The following is a 22627-nucleotide window of genomic DNA, read 5'->3' on the forward strand; positions in this document are numbered from 1 at the left end:
TTAAAAATAACCTCATCTGATTTACACTGATCTCAAGATCGACCCTGGATGGCTCAAATCCATATTTCTGAAATAATCAGAATAATTGACACCCCTGAGTTTAATTGGAAACCTTGCAATACTTCCCAAGTTATGCCCCGCACAACAAACAATTACCCAAAAGGAACAACACGTTAAATCATAAAATGACATTCATTTTAGGCTAAGGTAAGTTGGTTTTCTCATTTTCTTTTTTGCCCTTTTCTTTAGTATTTCAGGCAATTGACAGAAGCCTGTAAACATAATCACACTGTTCCTGGGTAAGCTGGTTAGTATGCAGTAATACGTGCATATACTTGTGCCAGTAATAAACACGCAATCCAACTATATGTAGTTAAGCCCTATTCCAACAAAGCTGGCCGGCCTAGTTTTCATAAAAGTCCCAGAAATTTGGCCTTTGTAAATAAAATATTCCAGTCAAGTAAAAATTTAAACGTGAATAGCCAGAAAATGTGCGCTTGTGTCTCTTAAAGTTATAAGACAGGGCCCTCAATCTATCAAATCTGCCGCCGAATTTCGGCAGCAGTCCCCCACCTGAAAAGTATACTTTTTTCCCCTTTGGGGGGGGGGGGGGAAATTCACCCTAAAAAAAAAAAATTTTTTTTTTTTTTTTTTTTTATAGAAAGATGTGTCTCATCTCATGATTATTATATGTCATTGCTATTTCAATTTAATCTTTTCAAACATACTAACTTATGAAAAATGCAATGAATTTAGTGCAAACATGTACAAATGTAATAATGAGAGAGTAAGTAAAAATATCCCCCAAAAAGGGAAACGCCGTGAAAATTCCCCCTCCTAAGGGCTGCGGACTCCTTCCCCCAAAGTAGTGTGAGGGCCCTGTAAGATTACCTGACCTATTTCCAATAATGGGACTTTTGGAAAGACTTACAGGGTTAGCACTTAATTTATTTACTTATATTCCAAGCAATTTCGTCTGCACAACAGTTCTCTCAATAAGAAACTGGTTTTTGTTGGCTTACCTTTTGACTACAGTCATTCTTGATAGTTGAATTAAATTTAAAGGTACTAATGAAAATCCATGTTCATAATGTATCAATCATTTTGAGTGGTACGTTCTTTCTTCGACCAACCTTGAGAGTTAGATTTTCTTTAATAATGGCCAGATACAATCAATCATTGACCAATCAATTTCTATCTAGACAAGAGGGCCACGATGGCCCTGAATCGCTCACCTGACTAACAAAATACAATCCCAACCCAGATTTCATCAAGATAAACATTCTGACCAAATTTCATAGAGATTGGATGAAAACTGTGACCTCTATTGTCTACACAAGGTTTTTCTAATATTTGACCTATTGACCTAGTTTTTGACCCCAGGTGACCCAAATACAATCCTAACCCAGATTTCATCAAGACAAACATTCTGACCAAATTTCATGAAGATTGGATGAAAACCGTGACCTCTATTGTCTACACAAGGTTTTTCTATTATTTGACCTATTGACCTAGTTTTTGACCTAAGATGACCCCAATACAATACCAACCCAGATTTAATCAAGATAACATTCTGACCAAACTTCATAAAGATTGGATGAAAACTGCAAACTCTATTGTCTATACAAGGTTTTTCTATTATTTCACGTAGTGACCTAGTTTTTGACCCCAGATGACCCAAATACAATCCCAACCCAGATTTCATCAAGATAAACATTCTGACCAAATTTCATACAGATTTGATGAAAACTGTGACCTCTACTGTCTACACAAACAAATTGTTGACGGTTTTTCTATTATTTGACCCAGTGACCTAGTTTTTGACCTCAGATGACCCAAATACAACTAACTGACTAATGGGATTGTTTTCCCTCAGGACTTCGGTTAAAAACCATTGCCCGAGCACACTGCTTAACATTAAAACTCTGCATTAAAAAGGTCGAGAACGGCCATAAAATGGACAGCCCGATTTTACTGGGCTGTACCATTGGTACAAATATAAAACTTTGCAGTGTTGGTGCGGTGCTTTAATAAAAATCTAGTAGTTTAAAATTAGCTTCACACTGGTTGTTCCTAAGGCTGTTAAAAAGCTGCGTTTTCATTTGTTGATAGACTTTTAAAACGATGGCGCTGATTGGCCGAAATTTCTAATTAAGAATTACAAGTAGGTCAATCCGTTTAAAAATAAAATTTTCCCACGGCGGACGACCTTAGCGTTGCACTTTTACAAAAAGTAAACAATAATAGTTACTGTGCAGAAATATAAATGAAAGAAAAGGATAATTACATCCAAAAGAACTTTTAAAGAAATTCATGATTTGTTTATGTTATGCTACTATAATTCTTATTAGTTATTAATATTAGTATGATGTTGTTGTTATATGATTATTGTTGTTTTTTTGTTTTGTTTTTTTTTAAAGAGAGAGAGAGAGAGAATAGCCCAATTTTTATAAGTAAAGATGATGAAAACACACATACTGTTGTATGTGGCATCATCATTACTAGACCCACTGTTCAGTATATACTGCTATGGGTTTGTTGGAGTCTTTAAACTTTGTGATCTGTGTTTTAAATGTTAAAATCCAAATAGGATTATTTTTAGTATAATGCCTATAGAAAAGTTATGGAATACACAGATGTGTAATATGTTTGAGAAACAAACACAAAATAATAATATTTAAGGGTTTTCCAGATCACAAAGTGGTTTAACATTGCCACTTTATATGTACATGTACATACATAGTAAAGTACCGAGATAAGGTGTATATTTAAGGTTTAAACGAATTGTCATACAACAAGATCTAATAGATGGGAAAATATGCTTATCTATGAACAATAATTAGTAGGAATGCTAGAGCCTGATTTAATAGCTCTTTAATGTGAGGTGAATTTGCATGTAGACATGCAATTATATGGAAAAAAGAAAAGAAAAGGTAATGTATAATAACACATAGGGAGTATAACTCTCAAATCTATATTAATGTTGCAATTGAGTATTGAGTTATTAACAAGGGCCGTTTGTAAAACATGCATGCCCCCCATACGGGCTTTCCGTTGTAGTGGCAGCCATTGTGTGAATACAATTTTTGTCACTGTGACCTTGACCTTTGACCTAGTGACCTGAAAATCAATAGGGGTCATCTGCGGGTCACGATTAATGTACCTATGAAGTGTCATGATCCTAGGCAAAAGCGTTCTTGAGTTATCATCCGAAAATCATTTTACTATTTCGGGTGACCGTGACCTTGACCTTTGACCTTGTAACCTCAAAATCAATAGGGGTCATCTGCAAGTCATGATCAATCTACCTATGAAGTTTCATTATCCTAGGCGTAAACGTTCTTGAGTTATCATCCGAAAACCATTTTACTATTTCGGGTCACCGTGACCTTGACCTTTGACCTAGTGACCCCAAAATCAATAGGGTCATCTGCAAGTCATGATCAATCTACCCATGAAGTTTCATGATCCTAGGCGTATGCGTTCTTGAGTTATCATCCGGAAACCATTTTACTATTTCGGGTCACCGTGACCTTGACCTTTGACCTAGTGACCTCAAAATCAATAGGGGTCATCTGCAAGTCATGATCAATCTACCCATGAAGTTTCATGATCCTAGGCGTATGCGTTCTTGAGTTATCATTCAAAAACCATTTTACTATTTCTTGTCACCGTGACCTTGACCTTTGACCTAGTGACCTCAAAATCAATAGGGGTCATCTGCAAGTCATGATCAATGTACCTATGAAGTTTCATGATCCTAGGCCCAAGGGTTCTCGAGTTATCGTCTGACAACCACCTGGTGGACGGACAGACCGACCGACCGACAGACCGACCGACCGACATGAGCAAAGCAATATACCCCCTCTTCTTCGAAGGGGGGCATAAAAATGTAATGTGTATGAATTTATGTATGTGGCTCAATGTTAAACACTTGCAGACAGGGAAAATAGCCGTAATGCTCCAACGTAAGACCCTGTCTGTATGGAAATTAGAGAGGATTGGGCTATGGAGAAGAGAAGTCCCCCCAGAGTGGCGTTAAAACAATATTTAAAAGTGAGTTTAGTAAAAAAAAAACTTATATATTAAGGGTAATGACTTACGTGTCTCCAAACGGTCACCTTTATAGGGCCACATAAAATAAAGGGTAAAACAATGTGCTTTACAGTTAAAAATGAGACAAAACAACTAAATTTGTACAAAAAGTACATTATTTACAATATGTACAGTACTATATGCGTTTATATATTTAAAATACAAGTTGCCACCCTGGGGGGTTGAAAGAAGAAGAGATTTTGAAACTGTAGGCCGGTGTGAGTGGGGGAAAAAAGGCCAGCAGGGGTGATGTCACTCAGTTGAACTAAGGGAGGTAATTGTGGGGATGAAGTCTACAATGGTTGTTTCCCCAGGACCAGAGGGAGTGCACGGTAAATGAAAAATAGTTTGTATACTATTGAAGGAAAATTGGAAAAGGTATGATGTAAAATGGTAAAAAGACCAAATATTACCTAGATGCAGTAAAACAAACCCAAAAAGCTCTAATCCAACCAATATTATCAATATATTGCTGATAACAATGGAGAAAATAGTACTAAAGTACCTTGTATGGTATGTAAAATGGCAATTAAGCAGAAAAACCGAGGCAATTTGCTATATAAAATAGCAATTTAACATATAATTAAGGAAATTTGCTATATAAAATAGCAATTTTAACATGAATTAGTGTAATACAGAGTACAAAGTTTGCTATGGTGCAGGAATAGCAGTATTGAGAAAAAATTAAGGCAATTTGCTATATAAGATAGCAGTTTTACACAAAAATAAGGAAATTTGCTACACAAAATAGCAGTTGTAACAAGATTTAATGTACTACAAGGTACAACATTTGCTATGATCGCAATTAAGCAATATCAACAAAATCAACCATATTACCAAGGGATTTGTATTACCCTGGATAGGGCTAAAAAAGTGTTTTTGTGAATTTTTTGCCAAAAATCCCTAGTGTTTTTCTTATTAATGATAGCTGAATCACAGAATTCTTTCCAATTTTGAGTTTTTGCGTCCAAAATAAACCGCTTTGCCTGATTTTCGAGGGACCTATAATTAAGAAGATTATGCTCAGCGGGGTTCTTTTTAAGAATTTTTAAAGCATTTTTTCAAGCCTGTACCGCATTGGAGCACGCCTCATTCCACCACGGGACCCTATTTCTGGCCTTAACCTTGCCGGAGGAGACCGGTATGCTACATTCCGCTATGGACAGTATCTTGCTAGTTAAGTTATAACAAAACAGATTTGGGTCCTGGGAGTGAACATCTGCAAGGGAGAGATCTGAGCAGAGGTCCCTAAACTGAGCCCAATTAGCTTTTTCCAATAAAAACTTTTGCTCTCCTGAGCATTGAGCCTCAGTTCCCTGTGCAATGTAGTTGAGCAGGGTAACCTGTTGTGGGAGGTGATCAGATCCCATGGTATCATTAACGGTTGCCCATGCAGACGCACTTGCTATCCTGGCATTAACAGCAGTAAGGTCAATGTGGGAGTTTAAACCAGTGGGGTTAAGTCTGGTTTGAGAACCGTCATTGAGCAGTATAAGATCTTGCTCGTCCAACCATTCTATTACCGCCCGACCTTCTGCATCTGAATTGATGGAACCCCAAGCAGGGTGATGTGCATTAAAGTCGCCTGTGACTATTACATCAAAGGGTCCTTTAATGGTCCTTAATTCCTTAAAGAGGCCGTTCAGAGTTTCAAGATCACATCCTCTTGAATATAAATTGACCAGGATAAGAGGCCGGTTCTTGTCAATAACCAATTTAATTGCTAATGCCTCAATAGCAGTGCTACCATCAGATTTAAATTGGTTGTTCACTCCCAGGTGTTCATAATTATTGTGTTTTAATATATATGGCAAGGCCACCGGCAATATTATGGTTTAAATTAACAAAATTCTCAAATTCACAGTTATACCCAGGTATTTGTTTTACAGTACTATTTGAAAATTTGGTTTCCTGTAGGCATAAGATATGGGTACTAGGGTTACTGTCAATAAAATATTTTAACTCTGTAAATTTGTTGGCGGTAAGACCACCAACATTGAATGAAATGATTTGCAGGTTACTGTCCATAGTGGTGTGAAATGAACTTTCGTTTAAACTGATTTAATTTATGGCGAGATTTAACTCCTAGTTTATGGCCTGCACAGGCCCCTTTGAGTTTCGCGGAGGTCCTGGCAAGCCGAACATGTTTCTTATAAACGGGGAGGGTACCGCTGGCCGGGGGGGGGGGGGGGGGGGTGGCATCCTGGATCTGCTACTATTGGAGGATCCCCAGTTCCAGAATGGATTTTATTAGTTAGGGATTTATCAGGTGGGATGACCTTTGTTATTGATTCTCTGCAATTTTTGAATCGAGAATCAATTTTGTTATAGATGTAGGAGATAACACGACTCCCAGTGGGCCTTTTCTGGTCCTTTAGTATCTCAGCAACCAGATCCGCCAGCTGGCTGAGATATATTTTCCTATATGTGGGACCTGTTGCTGGCGGATCCTTGATTTTGATAAATGAGTCCCCAGCAAACGAGTTACGTCTGCTGGTGTTGTCGGTAGGGGAGCTCATTGGGGATGTCTGGGAGTCTACCATTCTGGGACGGTTAGGGGGGACACTCACTCGGGGTTCCTCCTCTATTTCACAGACACCAGAGATAGTAAGGTTCTCCAATATACTGGAGTGCACCGACACCAGAGATTCTCTCCCCGTCACATCAAACATAGAGTCGTCCGACAGTGTAGGACCACTACAGGTGGTGTCGCTAGCACTGTCGGTCAACGTGTTGGACGGGGAGGACCCCCTGGTAGCCACAGGAGGGCGTCTCTGTGTGGGTGAATCCCCCTGGATAGGCGATACAGGGGGGGGTGGTGTGTAAGTCAGGTGTATGATTGAGTACCGGTTCCACAAAAGTAACCTTTGGCAGGGGTTTTTATCTGATTTTGGGGAAAGGGCCTGGCCTTTTTTGAGGGGAAAAAATCGCGCAAAATGCCAGATTTTGGGGGAAAAAATCACGCAAAATGTCGGATTTTGGGGAAAATAAGGAAAGTCTTAAATAATCAATTCAACATATTTTGCTGTTTTTAAAACAAAATCAAGGCAACAGATAATTTAATTATGCAATATGTTATATTTTCTACACTGGATCAGGTTAACTTATGTATTTAAAGTTTAAAAAAAAACAAAAAAAAAACATTATTTTTTTTTTTTTTTTTAGGGGAAAAAAATGAAGTCTTGGGGAAAATTTACCTGCTGAGGGGAAAAAAATTCTGAGGGGAAAGGGCCGATTTTCGGCGGGTCCCAAAGAAGGAGGGGGGGTACTCTTACCCACTAGCCCCTCAACTATGGTGCATGTCCTCCCGGATTGGGGCGAGATAGTACCGGGAGAGGCATGTTTAGGTGAATAAGCGGAACCGGTTGTGATGATGGTGTTTAGGGCGCCAACGCTGTGGCTCACAGTGTCAGGTGCAAGTAGCCTGCTCTCCGCCTCGGACCAGGTGACCCCATAACAATTGGCAAAGATGGCTATATGGATAGCCCTCTTATAGGAGGGGCACCCCTGGTAGGATGCGGATTGCTGGCCGCCACAGTTGGCGCACAAACAAAATTTGTTTGTGCACCTTCTTTGGCAAGTAGCGCCAGCGCAGCAGCAGCAAGAGGTGATATTTGAGCATTTACCCCTGCTGGCTATATGTCCAAAGCCCTGGCAATTGAAACAACGGGCAGGTGTGACAGGGCAGGGATGAATGTCGAGGGCTATACTAGTGTCCTTGACAAAAAAATTATTTGGGACTGGTATGGACGTTAAGAAAGAGATCTTGACCAGTCTCGGAAAGCCAGGTGGGGCAGGGCGATAAGGCTCAACCCTTTCCAAATTGGTGATGAGAATATCAGAAATAGGGATCGCAGGTTTGAAAGAAAGAGATGTCTGAAGTTCCACCAAGTCCTGGCTTTCCGGGATCTCTGCTATATGACCGTGAACTGTCCTCATGTTCGACGGGTATAAGGCCCGGACCGCGACTTTACCAAGGTAAAAAGTACCCCTAGAAAGAAGGGTGGCAAGCGCTTGAGCGGACTTGAGCTGCGATAGCACGCAGCAAGACGCCAAGGGCACCGTCCGCTCAACTAGTCCGGGGAGTACCCCCGCCAAACATGAGGCCAGTTGGAAAATGGTGAGAAAGGACATGATGGGGGCTACACTTCCAGCTGACTGGAGAAGGCACTTAAAGGGCATGGTGTTGTGGGATAGGTGATGCCTATTCAACCCTGTACGTGCCTCCCCCAGTAAAGGGGTCAGGTTTTGACACTGCCCCTTGGATGGGTTGTTGGATGATCTTTTGTGAGACGACATTTTGAAGAAATGAAAAAGAAAGGAACAATGCTGGTTTAGTGGAAATCCTAGATGTAATGTGTGTGTATATCACAATGATTTTTAATTGGCACAGTTCACAGTACGTGTAAAGCATTAAATGTAAGCACCGCACCGGTAAACAACCCAATATAGTATATATAAGTAAATAAAGATGGTTAATTAGTCATTTGGTAATTTTTAATTTATATGATGAAAAAGCCAAAAGTAATTCCGAATACCAAATGACGTCCGAAATGCTACAAGTTTTTAGAAAATTACGAAAAGTCAAAAAAAAGGATCAATGGACGGGCAAGGGACAATACAGCGTAGTGGGTAGGTGTTGTTGTAATGGTCTGCCCCTCTGTTTCGTCTGGTTTCTTTGCTTTCTTTTAAAATGGCGGTTTAATCTTTGTTTACAATTTTTATCTTTGCTCAATATGGCGGCCGGAAACACACCAATGACCTGTGACCTCTACTGTCTACACAAACAAATTGTTGACGGTTTTTCTATTATTTGACCTAGTGACCTAGTTTTTGACCTCAGATGAGCCAAATACAATCCCAACCCAGATTTCATCAAGATAAACATTCTGACCAAATTTCATAAAGATTGGATGAAAACTGCGACCTCTATTGTCTACACAAGGTTTTTCTATTATTTGACCTAGTTTTTGACCTAGTGACCTAGTTTTTGACCCCAGATGACCCAAATACAATCCCAACCCAGATATCATCAAGATAAACATTCTGACCAAATTTCATATACATTGGATGAAAACTGTGACCTCTACTGTCTACACAAACAAATTGTTGATGATTTTTCAATTATTTGACCTAGTGACCTAGTTTTTGACCCCATATGACCCAAATACAATCCCAACCCAGATTTCATCAAGATAAACATTCTGACCATATTTCATAAAGGTTGGATGAAAACTGCAACCTCTATTGTCTACACCAGGTTTTCCTATTATTGGACCTATTATGTGACCTAGTTTTTGACCTAGTGACCTAGTTTTTGACCCCAGATGACCCAAATACAATCCCAACCCAGATTTCATCAAGATAAACATTCTGACCAAATTTCATAAAGATTGGATAAAAACTGTGACCTATACTGTCTACACAACAAATTGTTGACGGACGCACGCACACACGCACACACAATGGACGCCGGACATCACACAGTCACATAAGCTAACCATGTCACTTTGTGACAGGTGAGCTTAAAATACAAAATGGGACCACAATGCATTAACATGAATAGTAAGTAATCACTGTTTCTACCTGTGGACAAATGAATGTTTTTACCTGTGGACGAATGATAAGAATATTCTGAGCAGCCCCAGCCTGGTTGTTAGAGTTGGACTGCATGACCATCTGCCCTTGGTGCAAAGGTGTGCTGGGCCTTAGCTGGGCCGCTCCACCTTGATGGATGTTGCCTTGACCCATGGGCATCGGCTGAGCCCCAGGGGAGAGCCCAGACATCTGCGGGCTGGTCAGACTCTGGGCCTGCGAGTAACCCATCTGCATCCCCGGCTGCAAGTGTGACTGGGGCTGGGCTGACTTGGTCTGAAGAGATAACGTTGCTCTGAAGTGCTTCATGTTTTAACCACAGTCATGTACATGAAGTGTGCATAACATTGATAACTATGCTAGGCAAATTTTTGTTGGATGACAGACTAAAGCTTATAACAAGGAAGTTAACCTGGTCTATCAGAAGCAGAAGTAGTTTGTTGACCTAAGATTTATAATTTGACATTGTGATGCTTCTTAACACTCCTTTAATTAAAACAAGAGATGTGTTTGTCAGAAAAAAAATGCCCCCTATTGCGCCGCTTTGAAATAAAATTTCAATATATCGTTTGGCAGGTTTAGAAATAATCTCCCTTTTAATTTAAAGCTTATTACTTCCCTTGGATTGTATTTTTTTACTTTTGACCTTGAAGGATGACCTTGACCTTTCACCACTCAAAATGTGCAGCTTCATGAGATACACATGCATGCCAAATATCAATTTGCTATCTTCAATATAAATATTATTGCAAAAGTTATGACCAATGTTAAAGTTTTCAGACAGACGGACAGACAGAAAGACTGATGGACAGTTCAACTGCTATATGCCACCCTATCGGGAGGATAAAAACAACAAAAAATTCTTAAATAATCAAAAGTTTTATAAAATTGAGCAATCATTTTCTGCACATTAAGTCAGCAACCCTTTACTGGGTGTGCCCAGGTTCTAAGCCTTATTGAAACATGCTTAAAATATTTTCATTCTCTTAAGAAATAATAAAACAATTTCAGCTTGATCAATTTTAATTAGGGATGCAATAGATTAACTGGTTAACCTACCGGGACCACTTCTCCAGCTACATTTTAGTTCCATTTTCAAAGAAACGTTAACCTAAACTTTGATTAGACTTTTCAGGGCCCTAGATTTGCATTTTTACCGCTGAATATCGGTCGCTTCCCCTATCAAAGCGTTCTTTATAACATTGATATAAAATGGCAAATACACATGCAGTGTAACCGATGATCTGGTTTATAATATTTTGCATTGTACTCACCAGAAGTTGCAACTAGAAAGACAAGAAAGAACAATAAGCTAAGGCTCAGGGCTCCGTTAGGGACCTATCACCTCAGATTCCGGCTATATTTTTGGGATTTCAAATTTGGGACAATTGACGTCCGTTAGTAAAAAAAAGATTACTACATTAAACTAGAGTGTTAACAAGATTTTACTGTAGCAATATATAGCCATATAAGGAAAATGCCCCGCCCCTTGGCAGCCATGTTTTTCAAGCAAACGTAACCATTTTCGAACTCATTCAAGATATCATTGAGACCAAGCTTCTGACCAAATTTCATGAAGATTGGACAATAAATGTGGCCTCTAGAGTGTTCACAAGGTTTTACTATAGCCATTTATAGCCATATAAGGAAAAATGCCCCGCCCCTTGGCAGCCATGTTTTTCAAGCAAACGTAACCATTTTCGAACTCATCCAAGATATAATTGAGACCAATCTTCCGACCACATTTCATGAAGATTGGAAATAAATGTGGCCTCTAGAGTGTTAACAAAGTTTTACTGTAGCCATATAAGGAAAACTGCCCCGCCCCCTGGCGGCCATGTTTTTTCACCGATCTGGACCATTTTCGAACTTGTCCGAGATATCAATTGAACCAATGTTTTGACCAACTTTCATGATAATTGGGCAAAAATTGTGACTTCTAGAGTGTTCACAAGGTTTCTCTATAGCCATTAAAGGAATACTGCCCCGCCCTCTGGGGGCCATGTTTTACAACGGACCGGAACCATTTTAAACTCAACCAACATATCATTTAGACAAACATTTTGACAAAGTCACATGAAGATTGGGCATCAAATGTGACTTCTACAGTGTTCAAAAGGTTTTTCTTTTTTTTTTACCTAGTGACCTAGTTTTTGACCCAGCATGACCCAGTTTCGAACTCAGTCGAGGTATCCATGGGACAAATGTTCTGACCAAATTTCATGAAGATCAGACAATAAATGTGGCCTCTAGAGTGTTAACAAGGCAAAATGTTGATGACAGACGACACACGACGGACAAAAAGCGATCACAAAAGCTCACCATGAGCACGTTGTGCTTAGGTGAGCTAAAAAATTCATGTTCTCTTCAAACAAACTAAAAAACTCATGTTCTCTTAAAACAAACATCATTTGCCAATGTTAATGATTCAGGTAATAAATAAATACACAGGCATCGGCGTCATCAGACAGGGTTCTCAATAAAAGCCGGCCGCCGGCCAAATCGGCCGTTTGAAGGTAGATTTTGGCCAGTTGAAAATCCCTCAGATTTGGAAAATCGTCAATTGAATTTTGAAATTTGCTTGTCTTTTCGGTAATTTGGCTGCTATTAAGCAAAGACGTCGCTTCATTATCTCTCTTAACGCATTACAAGAACAACAATGAAAAGGCGCATATTGGAATCGGTCAAAAAGCAGTAAAATATTTTGACTTTCTGTTCATCACATGTTGAGTTAAAATTTTACAAAAAAAGAGCTTTTTCCATTAATCTTTTGTTAGTTAAAAAAGCTTAATTTCATAAAAAGCACACTAAAATGCTCAAATTTAAGTGCCTGGTTGACCACTAAAATAGCCATAAAATGGTCCAAAATACAGGAAATCAAGTGCTCAATTTTTTAAATTTCAGGGGGAGCATGCCCCCGGACCCCCCTAGAAGGCCTGTTGGTTTCACATTTGGGACTGTTGGCTCAAAAGTTATTGAGAACCCTGTCAGATAATGTTATGACTATTCAATGGAAATTTAAATGCTTTTACGCAGGAAAAATAAATAAGGAATCAAGCATACTTTTACAGAATTAATATAAAAATAAAATATCATACATTTTTTATTCAAAAACTGACGTTATCAACGCAAGCGATCTCAAATAACTTTCTCTTCTATAGAGTTCATGTAAAGCCGTATGACATGTTAAACGTATACTTTAACATTTTACTACCAAAAGTTTTTCACTTAACCGGTTAATAACCGGTAACTAAAAAGGGTTAACCGGTTAATTTTTGTGTAACCTCTTGCATTCCCAATTTAAATGCTACTTTTTATGAATGGCAGGTTATTGAAGACAAGTACTAATGAAAGATAATCTAAAACATAGACATGCTTACCGGGGAGAGATTCTGCTGTAACTGTGGCTGTTGATCAAGGGATTGCAGGGTTAATCCCTGCATACTTCCTGCTGCTGGGTTGCTAGGAAATGGCTGTTGTTGTTGACCTGGTCTAGGAGAAGTCTGCATCTGCTGAGATTTCAACGCCTGCAGTTTCTCTTGAAGCTCTGCAATTTTCTGCTGTGTGTTTGGTGTCTGAGGCATGCTGTACAGTTGCTGAATCTGCTGGTTTAAATTTTGCATCTCAGCATTAGCGTTTGTCGGTGATGTTACAGGAGCGGAAGGGGAAAGGACATTTTTCACTGGGCTGCCTTGCTGTGGCAGGGGCCCATTAGCTTTTGCTTTCTTAGATTTACTTGCTTTTGCTTTGCTTGCTTTCTCACCTTTTTTGTTGGGCTTAGGAGCTGGTAGTGGCTGCATCTGAGGAGTCTGTTGGTTCGGTGAAACATCGATTTGGCTGTAGTTGCCTTGGAGAGATGAGACAGACCCTGTGGGAGACAGCATTCCTGGGGAAACGGGCGGAGGGGTTGGGCGGGGGGAAAGCATTGGCACATTGGCTCTCGGCTGAGAAACATTGTTCATATTGGCCATGTTATTGAAAGGCATCCTCTGCCTAGGTGGCATGTTTGCCTGCACTGTATTCCCCATTGGGTACATCGCACCATGCTGAGGCATCTGCTGGGCGGCCATGTTAGAATCTCCCATGTTGCCTTGCTGCATCTGCTGGGGAGACTGGTAGGGGAACTGCTGTTGGAACTGATGTTGGGAGTTTGGCTGCTGATGCTGCTGTTGTATATACGGTTGTTGATTGGATGACATCATCATGCCTCCAGTATTGGCAACGTTCGAATTAGCCATGTTTACATTAGTGTAGTTCTGAGATCCTCCCATTCGCTGCTGCTGATACATAGGTTGCTGCATCCCAGGCTGGCTGGCAGGCATACTATTCATTGGCCCTGGCGATGCCATTCTCTGCATGTACATGCCTGAATTAGGCTGGCTCTGGGTTGAAGGGAACTGCTGTTGTTGCTGAGGTTGCATATGAGTCATCTGATTTTTGGAATTCGGAATGGAATACTCGTGTTGAGGTAGATATTGTTGTTGCTGCTGCTGCTGCGCTTGTTGGTTGAACATTGCTGGATTCTGATTCCAGCTCTGCATCTGACCCATTCCCTGCTGGCCAGGGTTAGGTAACCGAGGCCCTGCCTGTCCCGCACTGGTACCATTGTATGGGTACATGCCGTGACCTTGGTGCATGGGCTGCTGTCCCCCAAACTGTGTGCCCATCATCTGGTTCATCTGGCCCTGTGGCTGACTAGTTGTCATATTCTGGCTGTACATCTGCTGATTGCTGTACTGACTGCTGAAGTTCTGCTGTGGAGGGTACGATGGCTGCTGCTGTTGCTGCTGATACTGCATGTTGGGGAAGCCACTGCCAGGTTTCATGGCGCCCATGTTATAGCCTGGTACTGGATGACCCTGCTGCATCATGCCGCCCATTTGACCATGACCAGGCTGCATCGACTGAGTTGCATCATCTGAAAGAGCACAACATTGTATGGACATTTTGGTAAGTAAATATAGCAAAGTAGCTAAAAAGTTATATTCAACAAGATTTGTTAGTGAAACACTATGTCCCCATATATTTGACTTTTGACCTTGAAGAGTGACCTGGACGTTTCACCACTCAAAATGTGCAGCTCCATGAGATACACATGCTGTCAAATTTCAAGTTGCTATCTTCAATAGTGCAAAAGTGTACATTAAATGAGCGATTTCGACCCATATGTTTGACCTTTGACCTTGAATGATAACCTTGACCTTTCACCACTCAAAATGTGCAGCTCCATGAGATACACATGCATGCCAAATATGAAATTGCTATCTTCAATATTGCAAAAGTTATGGCAAATGTTAAAGTTTGTGCAAACAAACCAACAATCAGACAGGGCAAAAACAACAAAAAAATTAAAGATTTCATTTAATTCAGTAACATAAATAACTGGATTCACCTCACACTTGTAGTACAAATAACTTTGTAAATAGTACAAGTGTTAGTCACCAATCTTATTTTTTGGCTTTTCAATAAACAGCAGGTAATACCTGTTCCACTAGCAAGCTCTTCCAAGAAGCCCGGGTCTGAGTCAAACAATCCATCTAAATTGTCTGCCATCATTTAATGTAACTCTGCTTTCAGCTAGACACACTTATTGGCCATTCTTTAAGCAGAACACCTTGTCCTGGAACAAACATAATCGTATTGGCAGTGTGACGTAATTACTGTGTGACACAAGGGCCTCAGTCGGATTTTGAAACAGGAGTCATGGGGATCCCTACTTGGGAAAAAAAAAGATTCCCAAATGGAATTCCATTGAAAATTACATGCAACTCCAATTATTCTGCAAAAAATATATAGAAAATAGATATTCATTATAATAATTCTTTGTTTAAGCCTTAAAAAATTGCTTTGCACATACAGGCAAGACAATTTTTCGGCTTAAATAAGATCCGCACACACTGCGGATGTAATTCATGTAATTTATTTATTTATTTAATTCATCAACAGATGCATTATATATCTCCTCTAAATAATTAGTTTGAGCAATCAGCAGATTAATGGATTAAGGGAAATAAACAATTATGAGCATTCAATTTAACAACATTTTCTAGAGTTTGTGTCTTATTTGTTAAATTTATATGGAAAACAAACATAACAAAAGACACATTCCTCAAACAACAAAAACAGGAATATTATATAACCATGCTCTCCCCACCCATTATTCACAGTGAGTATTTCATATTTACATTTAACACAATGCATAATATTGATCTCTGTTTGTTATTGCCATAGTTTTTCACACATTAAGTATTTTTTTCAAATTCTGATTATGTTATGAAAATAGAAGGGATATTTGACTCAAGGTGGGAAACCTATAAACGATCTTTCTGAAATACAAACAATGCAATTTAAGTCATTTTATATCAATTGTTATTGTATTTTCTTCATTAACACAACCTTTGCCAATTTTCATATGAATATAGTAAACTTAAGTCACTTTTAAAATGTTTATATTTAAAGATTGATTTATGGTCCAATCAAAATGTGGGAATTGCATGCTTTCTAGGTAATACTGACAATGGTTAAAAGTTAAGACATCACAGTCTAAATATAGACTTGGACATTGGTGTTCCCATAGACCAGTCGCCAAATACGCGATCGCTTCGCCCACTAAGTTGTGTATTCATAAAACGCTTATTCCATTACTCCGACAGTCTTTGTTTGTCTGACCATGTGGCCGCAATAAAAGAAATCTGATTGATTATTACACAAGTTTGATTGACAGCTGGCGAGTGGTCAATTAAACAAAATAGACTGTTGATTTTAGTTGTTGTAAAATTTGCCAGACATTTTTTTTAATGTTTTGCTTTAAGCTAGAAAAATCATCGCATATGACATTTACACACACAAATGCCTTTGGTCGAATTCATGGAATTTGTGAACACCTAACAATCCTGAACTACAAGTGAAACAAACAAAAAATTCAATCTGAAATCTATTGCACTGTCAAACACAAAAACATTGCACAACATACACACTTCCATTTCCAACATGATAACAATGAAAAATGCCTTAATAAAATGCATTGTACGAATTCACTCATGCGGAACGCTGTGCCGAACAAGATGCAAGTTGCTGGCCCTATCAACTCAGATTTCCCGTGTTTATTTCTGTAAACACACGTGTTTTTCGCGGAATATCAGTGCTTATTGTATGTTTAACACTTCTATGAGGAAATCTAAACTATTCATATGCAAATGAAACTCAATAAAAGCAACTTGCACATTATGCATTATGCAAAATAGTGATTTGATCGCCATTTCGGTCGATTTTTTGGACAAAATTATCAAAACAGAAGCACCATCAAACTGCATAAAATTCACTTTTTGAAACCAAATTTTACTATAAAAATATATTTGAAGTCACCAACATGTATTTTTTCACAATTATTATACAATAGAAGTAACATTTACCTGCAAAAATTGTTGATTAATTTACCAAATTTCAAAGAATGACTTTGTAGATCACACCGCTAATTCTCAACATCATGTATCGTCAATAACTAAAGATGAAAGCTCATTTCTGATTGGACGCCGTAAAATAAGAAGCCAAACTCTGAAGGCAGTTTTATTTTATTTAAAACTTATTTAAAACACTAGATGGCACTAATGATGAAATAAACAAATTAAAATGCGTGTTCTCGGTCTATTTAAGTTATTTGTATTTCAGCTGTTGTATTATTTTGTCATGATTATTTTATTTCCCTATGATTGCAAGCAACCAATGAAAACCGTTTTTACTATGCATACTGTTAATTGAATAGCTCAGTGCTGATCATAATATTGACCAATGGGCGATCGGGTCATGAACAAGTGCCCGTATGTAAAATGCTATTTTATCGAGCAGTGCAATCTAAAAATAAACCCAGCGAATGTACAAAGTGATAAAACCATATTGACACAAATACGGAGGATACATATTAAAATATATTAATATTTCGATGGAAACGACTTAAAATATTCTTAGAAGTTTTCTAACAATCATGCTCCGCGCTTAATTCCTTCCTTTAGGTGGGATTTTCCAGTTTTCAACTTAGGATTTCCCCTGTTACTAAGGAAAGCACAACTACCGTATTTACCCTTATAATATTATAAATGAACCTTATACACTTTTAATATTTATCGAATTAGCTTGTGTCGGCGAAATGTTTAAACGAACTATACATTTTGTACGTCAAGTGAAATATTCTGAAGCGTATTCTGGACAATAGTATGTTTCGATTGGTTGTTAAAATACGTATAGTCTAATATATTTTCAGACAATCGCCATCTCAAACAAAGAAATCAACCGATCGAAGGGCGGTCGTGAGAAAAAAATAATTCTGGCGTTAGACCTGCAGTCCATTTAAAATAACACAATCATAGCATTACGGTCGTGTGCATAACCATTTGCTATAAAAAATATGAACAATACTTTTTCATTAAAAGAACACACTCTAAGATGTACAGTAGTACGTCGTATGCATTTTCTATACTTTTTTATCAGAGTCGGAGTAACTGGATTGTATTTGCCAAGACAATCTAGATTTTGGAAAAACTCGTAGAGCTATATCCAAATCCAACAAATACTTACATAGCCTGCCTACATATTAACCAGACGCTTGCGTGTATGAATTAAAATATTAATAAACAGTTACATCGATTAAAGTGTATATAGTATAGGTGTTTTACGGTCCCATTAAACACGTGCAAAAAACAATCCCAATATTAATAAAGAAAAAATTCAAGCGCAAAAATATACTAATAGAACCCTGAAAATGATGTTATATTCGTGGCAAACTATAATATGAATCTTTCTTGTTGACATATTTAAGGTACTTTTTCACAGATTGGCAAAATGACAATCACAAAAAATGCCATAGATAAAATAGTGTACCGGTATGCCTTACAATCACATAATAAAAAACACTCCTGTCTTTTTTTTAATAAATAAATGTTGAATGGTAATCAATCGAAATCGTAAAAAACAAAGCGTTTATAACACTTTTCGTAGATAGTTTCGCAAAAAACTTGTCTTACCGACATAGATTTTATTCGCAAACTTCAATCACAAGAGTGCGACGTAAATGTGTAGAGATTTAACTTTTGCTTCGAGAGGTCCTGAGTTCGATCCCATGTACCTTTTTTATTGCATATTTGTATTTGTTATTATAATTGTTTAAAACTATTCCAAATAGTACAGTGTTTTAGTTAATTAATTAAATGATATAATTATAGCACAATATACGAACATCAGTGTTAAAACAGATTATTTATGCAACTTTTTTGCTGATAATAACCGTAATAACCGGTATCTGCGCTTCCTTGATTTTTTTCACAGTTAAGGCAGGTTGAAGATTTTTAAACTATAATGCATTCGGCGCATTTTTCACAGCAACTGCTGATCAGCATTCACATACAGTTTCATAATCAAGATGCGATCGCTAGACCACTATAATGCGCTTCGTTTAATTGTCGTAATAAAATGAAACTCGACTGACAAATGGTGGGCACTGAGCATCAATGTTCCACCTTTATGTTGTTGTTTTTACATTAAACTATGGAATTTTACTAATAAGCAATATTGTTGGCTTTTTGTAACGACTCGCCAAAGTTTAATTACACTTTGTGGAAAGTGTAAGTAATAGGAAATCGAATGATATCAAGATGTGACGCTGTAATGTTTTTCCAACATTTATACTGGCCGGTATTCAATTAAAAATTAAGTAACAGCTTCATTACAAAGAATAGTGCACCGAACCGAACCACGATGTTGTACGTTGTGTGGCTTTTCTTAAAATAATGTATATATAAGACGTTTTTGAAATACGAGTTTGAACTTCTGTTGCTGTACATCTGGCCTGAAATTCAATACAACATATGTTAATCATTCTTAGCGGAAAAAAGCGTTCACAAAGCATCGACTCTCCTTTTCAATTATTTGTCGTTAGAAGATTTGAATGTTTACATACAAGATGGAATATGGAAAGCGGTTCGACGCATAATCCCAAGAAACTAGGTTTCTCATGAGAACCTAGGTTCTCAGAATGAGAGCCTAGGTTCTCAGAATGAGAACCTAGGTTCTCGCTTGAAGATTGCACATGGCTTCAAGAACCCAAGTTTTCAAATGAAAACCTAGGTTTTCATGAGAACCTAGGTTCTCATTTGAAAACCTAAGTTCTCATGAGAACTTAGGTTCTCATTTGAAAACCTAGGTTCTCATGAGAAACCTAGTTTCTTGGGATTATGCGTCGAACCGCTTGCCATAATGGAATGTATGGCGGCCGCTCGATCTTTGTTAAAGCTACATAAGCGCAATAGTCGGCGGAAAATACGAAAAAAAGGTATGCTAATTCGTTATAGTACACGAGGTATGCAAAGATTATCTCATATTACTTGGAGGTAATGCGCATAAGTGGTTGTTATAAAAATTAACTTATTTTTTTTTCTGACTACGGACCAGACTTGAATTAAAATGTAAGAAAGCTTCGCGACGATGACACATTACGGACAACAGCAGAGTGGGACTCTGTATTGATATCGATTATCAATACGACTGAACCAATATGAATCGTATCGACTGATTTGTCTTAAAAAACAATGGACAACTATAAATAAAGACAACTATTGAATTCAACTAAAAATATGTTCATATTCCCCTACATTTATATTGTAGAATTATACCATCCATGTTTATTAAATCCTTCCCTTCTTGGTTCAACCAGAATGATGTATAGAATGGACGGTTCGCATCCTTTATATCTTATACTTTATATGAAGGCTAAACAAATACATATTTAAATCAAGTAGAACACGCATCTGAAAATACAAGTCACAAACTTATAAGAGTAAAAAACAACAAACAAAGTAATTATAGAGTCAAAAATGAAATTCAAACGATAAAACGTATTTATTATACAAAACAACAAATATGGGCTACTTGAAATACAAATCAACTGTACAGTGTCAATCATTTTTTTTACTGTTTTGCACTTTGTAATTAAAAAAAAAAAATTATTTGAAATCTATACCATTTTTGTTTTCAGACGTTACTTACGAGGTCAATATAAAAACGGAGTCTGTATACAACCCCGCGTTGTAGGCACCTTTAATTACTATGAGGGGGTGTAGGGGAGGTAATGCCATCAAATGTCAAAATAAGGTCTTAAATCGAAAACCACAATCACGTCTAAGATTGAAATTTTATATACCTCGCAATTAATTTCGCTATATACCTTAATTCGTGTTTATATCGGATAAAAAGGGTACGAATATACATATATATTCCTCAGTCAACTGATCGCCTGAACATTGACCGGGGATAAGAAATACCAGCGAGGTTATTCCTTATGTATGGTAACTTGAACCGACAAAAATGAATTTCACATACATCTAATGTTTGCTTCAGTTCTCTTCCATATCATTGTTCAACGCCGTCCTTAAAATCTGATTGTAAATCGCTTCTTCACTATCCTGTCAAACCAAGATGGTTCCTGGTGGATCCACAGGTGGTTAGCGTGTGGCTATGATATTAATTAGTGAAAACATCATTTTGAATGATAAATAATCATATTATAACGAAAAATTAACTTTTCTGAAAAAAAAAATTTCACTATCAAATATATATATAACAAGGTATGCAACTCAAAATCACCCCAAAACGGGGTGCATCGCTTTGAACAGCCATATCTTCATCAATTGTGCAGCGATTTTCACGATCTCGGTCTTATTCAACGCAGAAATGAATTTCCTTTCTGGAAATGTATATGTCTTGCAATATTTTTACAAATGCTGGGTCAACTTTTAAGAAATAACACGATACACAACACGCATGACCCAGTTGACAGTGATCATGTATTCTTTATGAATGAAATCTCCAGTTGTAAAGACACACCTCCGCATTGGACCAATGAAATCACTCGTATGTTTAAAATGTCAGTTAGTTGAAATGTATGTAAACAAAGGTTTCAAACGGCGCTGGACAGTTAGTCTTGATGCAGAATGTAACGACAAGAACGGTAATAATGTTTTTTCATACGTTTTATTGAATTATGGTATCGAACTACATGAACTTTGTAGGGAAGTTGCCCTTTACTCCGTGAAGATTTCAGTCTTAAAGACAGCATGATCACTGTCAACTGGGTCATGCGTGTTGTGTATCGTGTTATTTCTTAAAAGTTGACCCAGCATTTGTAAAAATATTGCAAGACATATACATTTCCAGAAAGAAAATTCATTTCTGCGTTGAATAAGACCGAGATCGTGAAAATCGCTGCACAATTGATGAAGATATGGCTGTTCAAAGCGATGCACCCCGTTTTGGGGTGATTTTGAGTTGCATACCTTGTTATATATATATTTGATAGTGAAATATTTTTTTTTTCAGAAAAGTTAATTTTTCGTTATAATATGATTATTTATCATTCAAAATGATGTTTTCACTAATTAATATCATAGCCACACGCTAACCACCTGTGGGTGGATCAATAATCTACACTGAGTTCATCATACGATGAATCCGATTACCCGAGTGCCAAATTGAATTCGTCTTTCGCCCATTGCGTTCGCGTCGCGTTTATGACGCGAAACTCGTTATTAAACGCGACAATGACAATGCAAATAACGTGGACTGATCGATCGCTTCAGTGCGGCACGACATTCACAGTTCGACGACGCTAGAAAATCAGCCGAGTAAATCTTGTGCGACCTTGATCCATGTTGTTGGTCGTGCTGAAATATGGTGTGTCGTGTGGACTGTCGTGCGATTAATGTCGACTGTCGACAATTCTACGATTTTAAGCAATAAAAAGTCGACGAAAGAATATGAATACCCGAATGCCTTTGGTTGAAGGACGAGTATTCATATGATGACATAAATAATGCTGAGTTGCTGGAATGATAGATGCGGTCTTTATTTCCCTTTCGTTTGAATTGTGATGCTATGCATAGGGACCCGGCAC

The 22627-nt window shown here is 38.0% G+C and overlaps 1 protein-coding gene across 9 annotated transcripts in view; it reads right to left on the bottom strand.

The window, feature by feature from the left end:
* Window positions 1-17260, bottom strand: part of LOC127843780 (chromodomain-helicase-DNA-binding protein 8-like) — a 90940-nt gene extending 73680 nt beyond the window's left edge. For all 9 annotated transcript variants that reach the window (XM_052373565.1, XM_052373563.1, XM_052373562.1 and 6 more), the window contains exons 1-4: window positions 17103-17260; window positions 15174-15310; window positions 13071-14608; window positions 9706-9966 (exon numbers count right to left, since the gene is read on the bottom strand). In XM_052373565.1, the coding sequence (XP_052229525.1) occupies window positions 9706-9966; window positions 13071-14608; window positions 15174-15246 (1872 nt within the window). In that variant the 5' untranslated portion in view covers window positions 15247-15310; window positions 17103-17260. The remainder of the gene's footprint in view (window positions 1-9705; window positions 9967-13070; window positions 14609-15173; window positions 15311-17102) is intronic.
* Window positions 17261-22627: the final 5367 nt, after the last annotated feature.

Source organism: Dreissena polymorpha, chromosome 9 (assembly GCF_020536995.1).
Source record: "Dreissena polymorpha isolate Duluth1 chromosome 9, UMN_Dpol_1.0, whole genome shotgun sequence".
NCBI lineage: Eukaryota > Metazoa > Mollusca > Bivalvia > Myida > Dreissenidae > Dreissena > Dreissena polymorpha.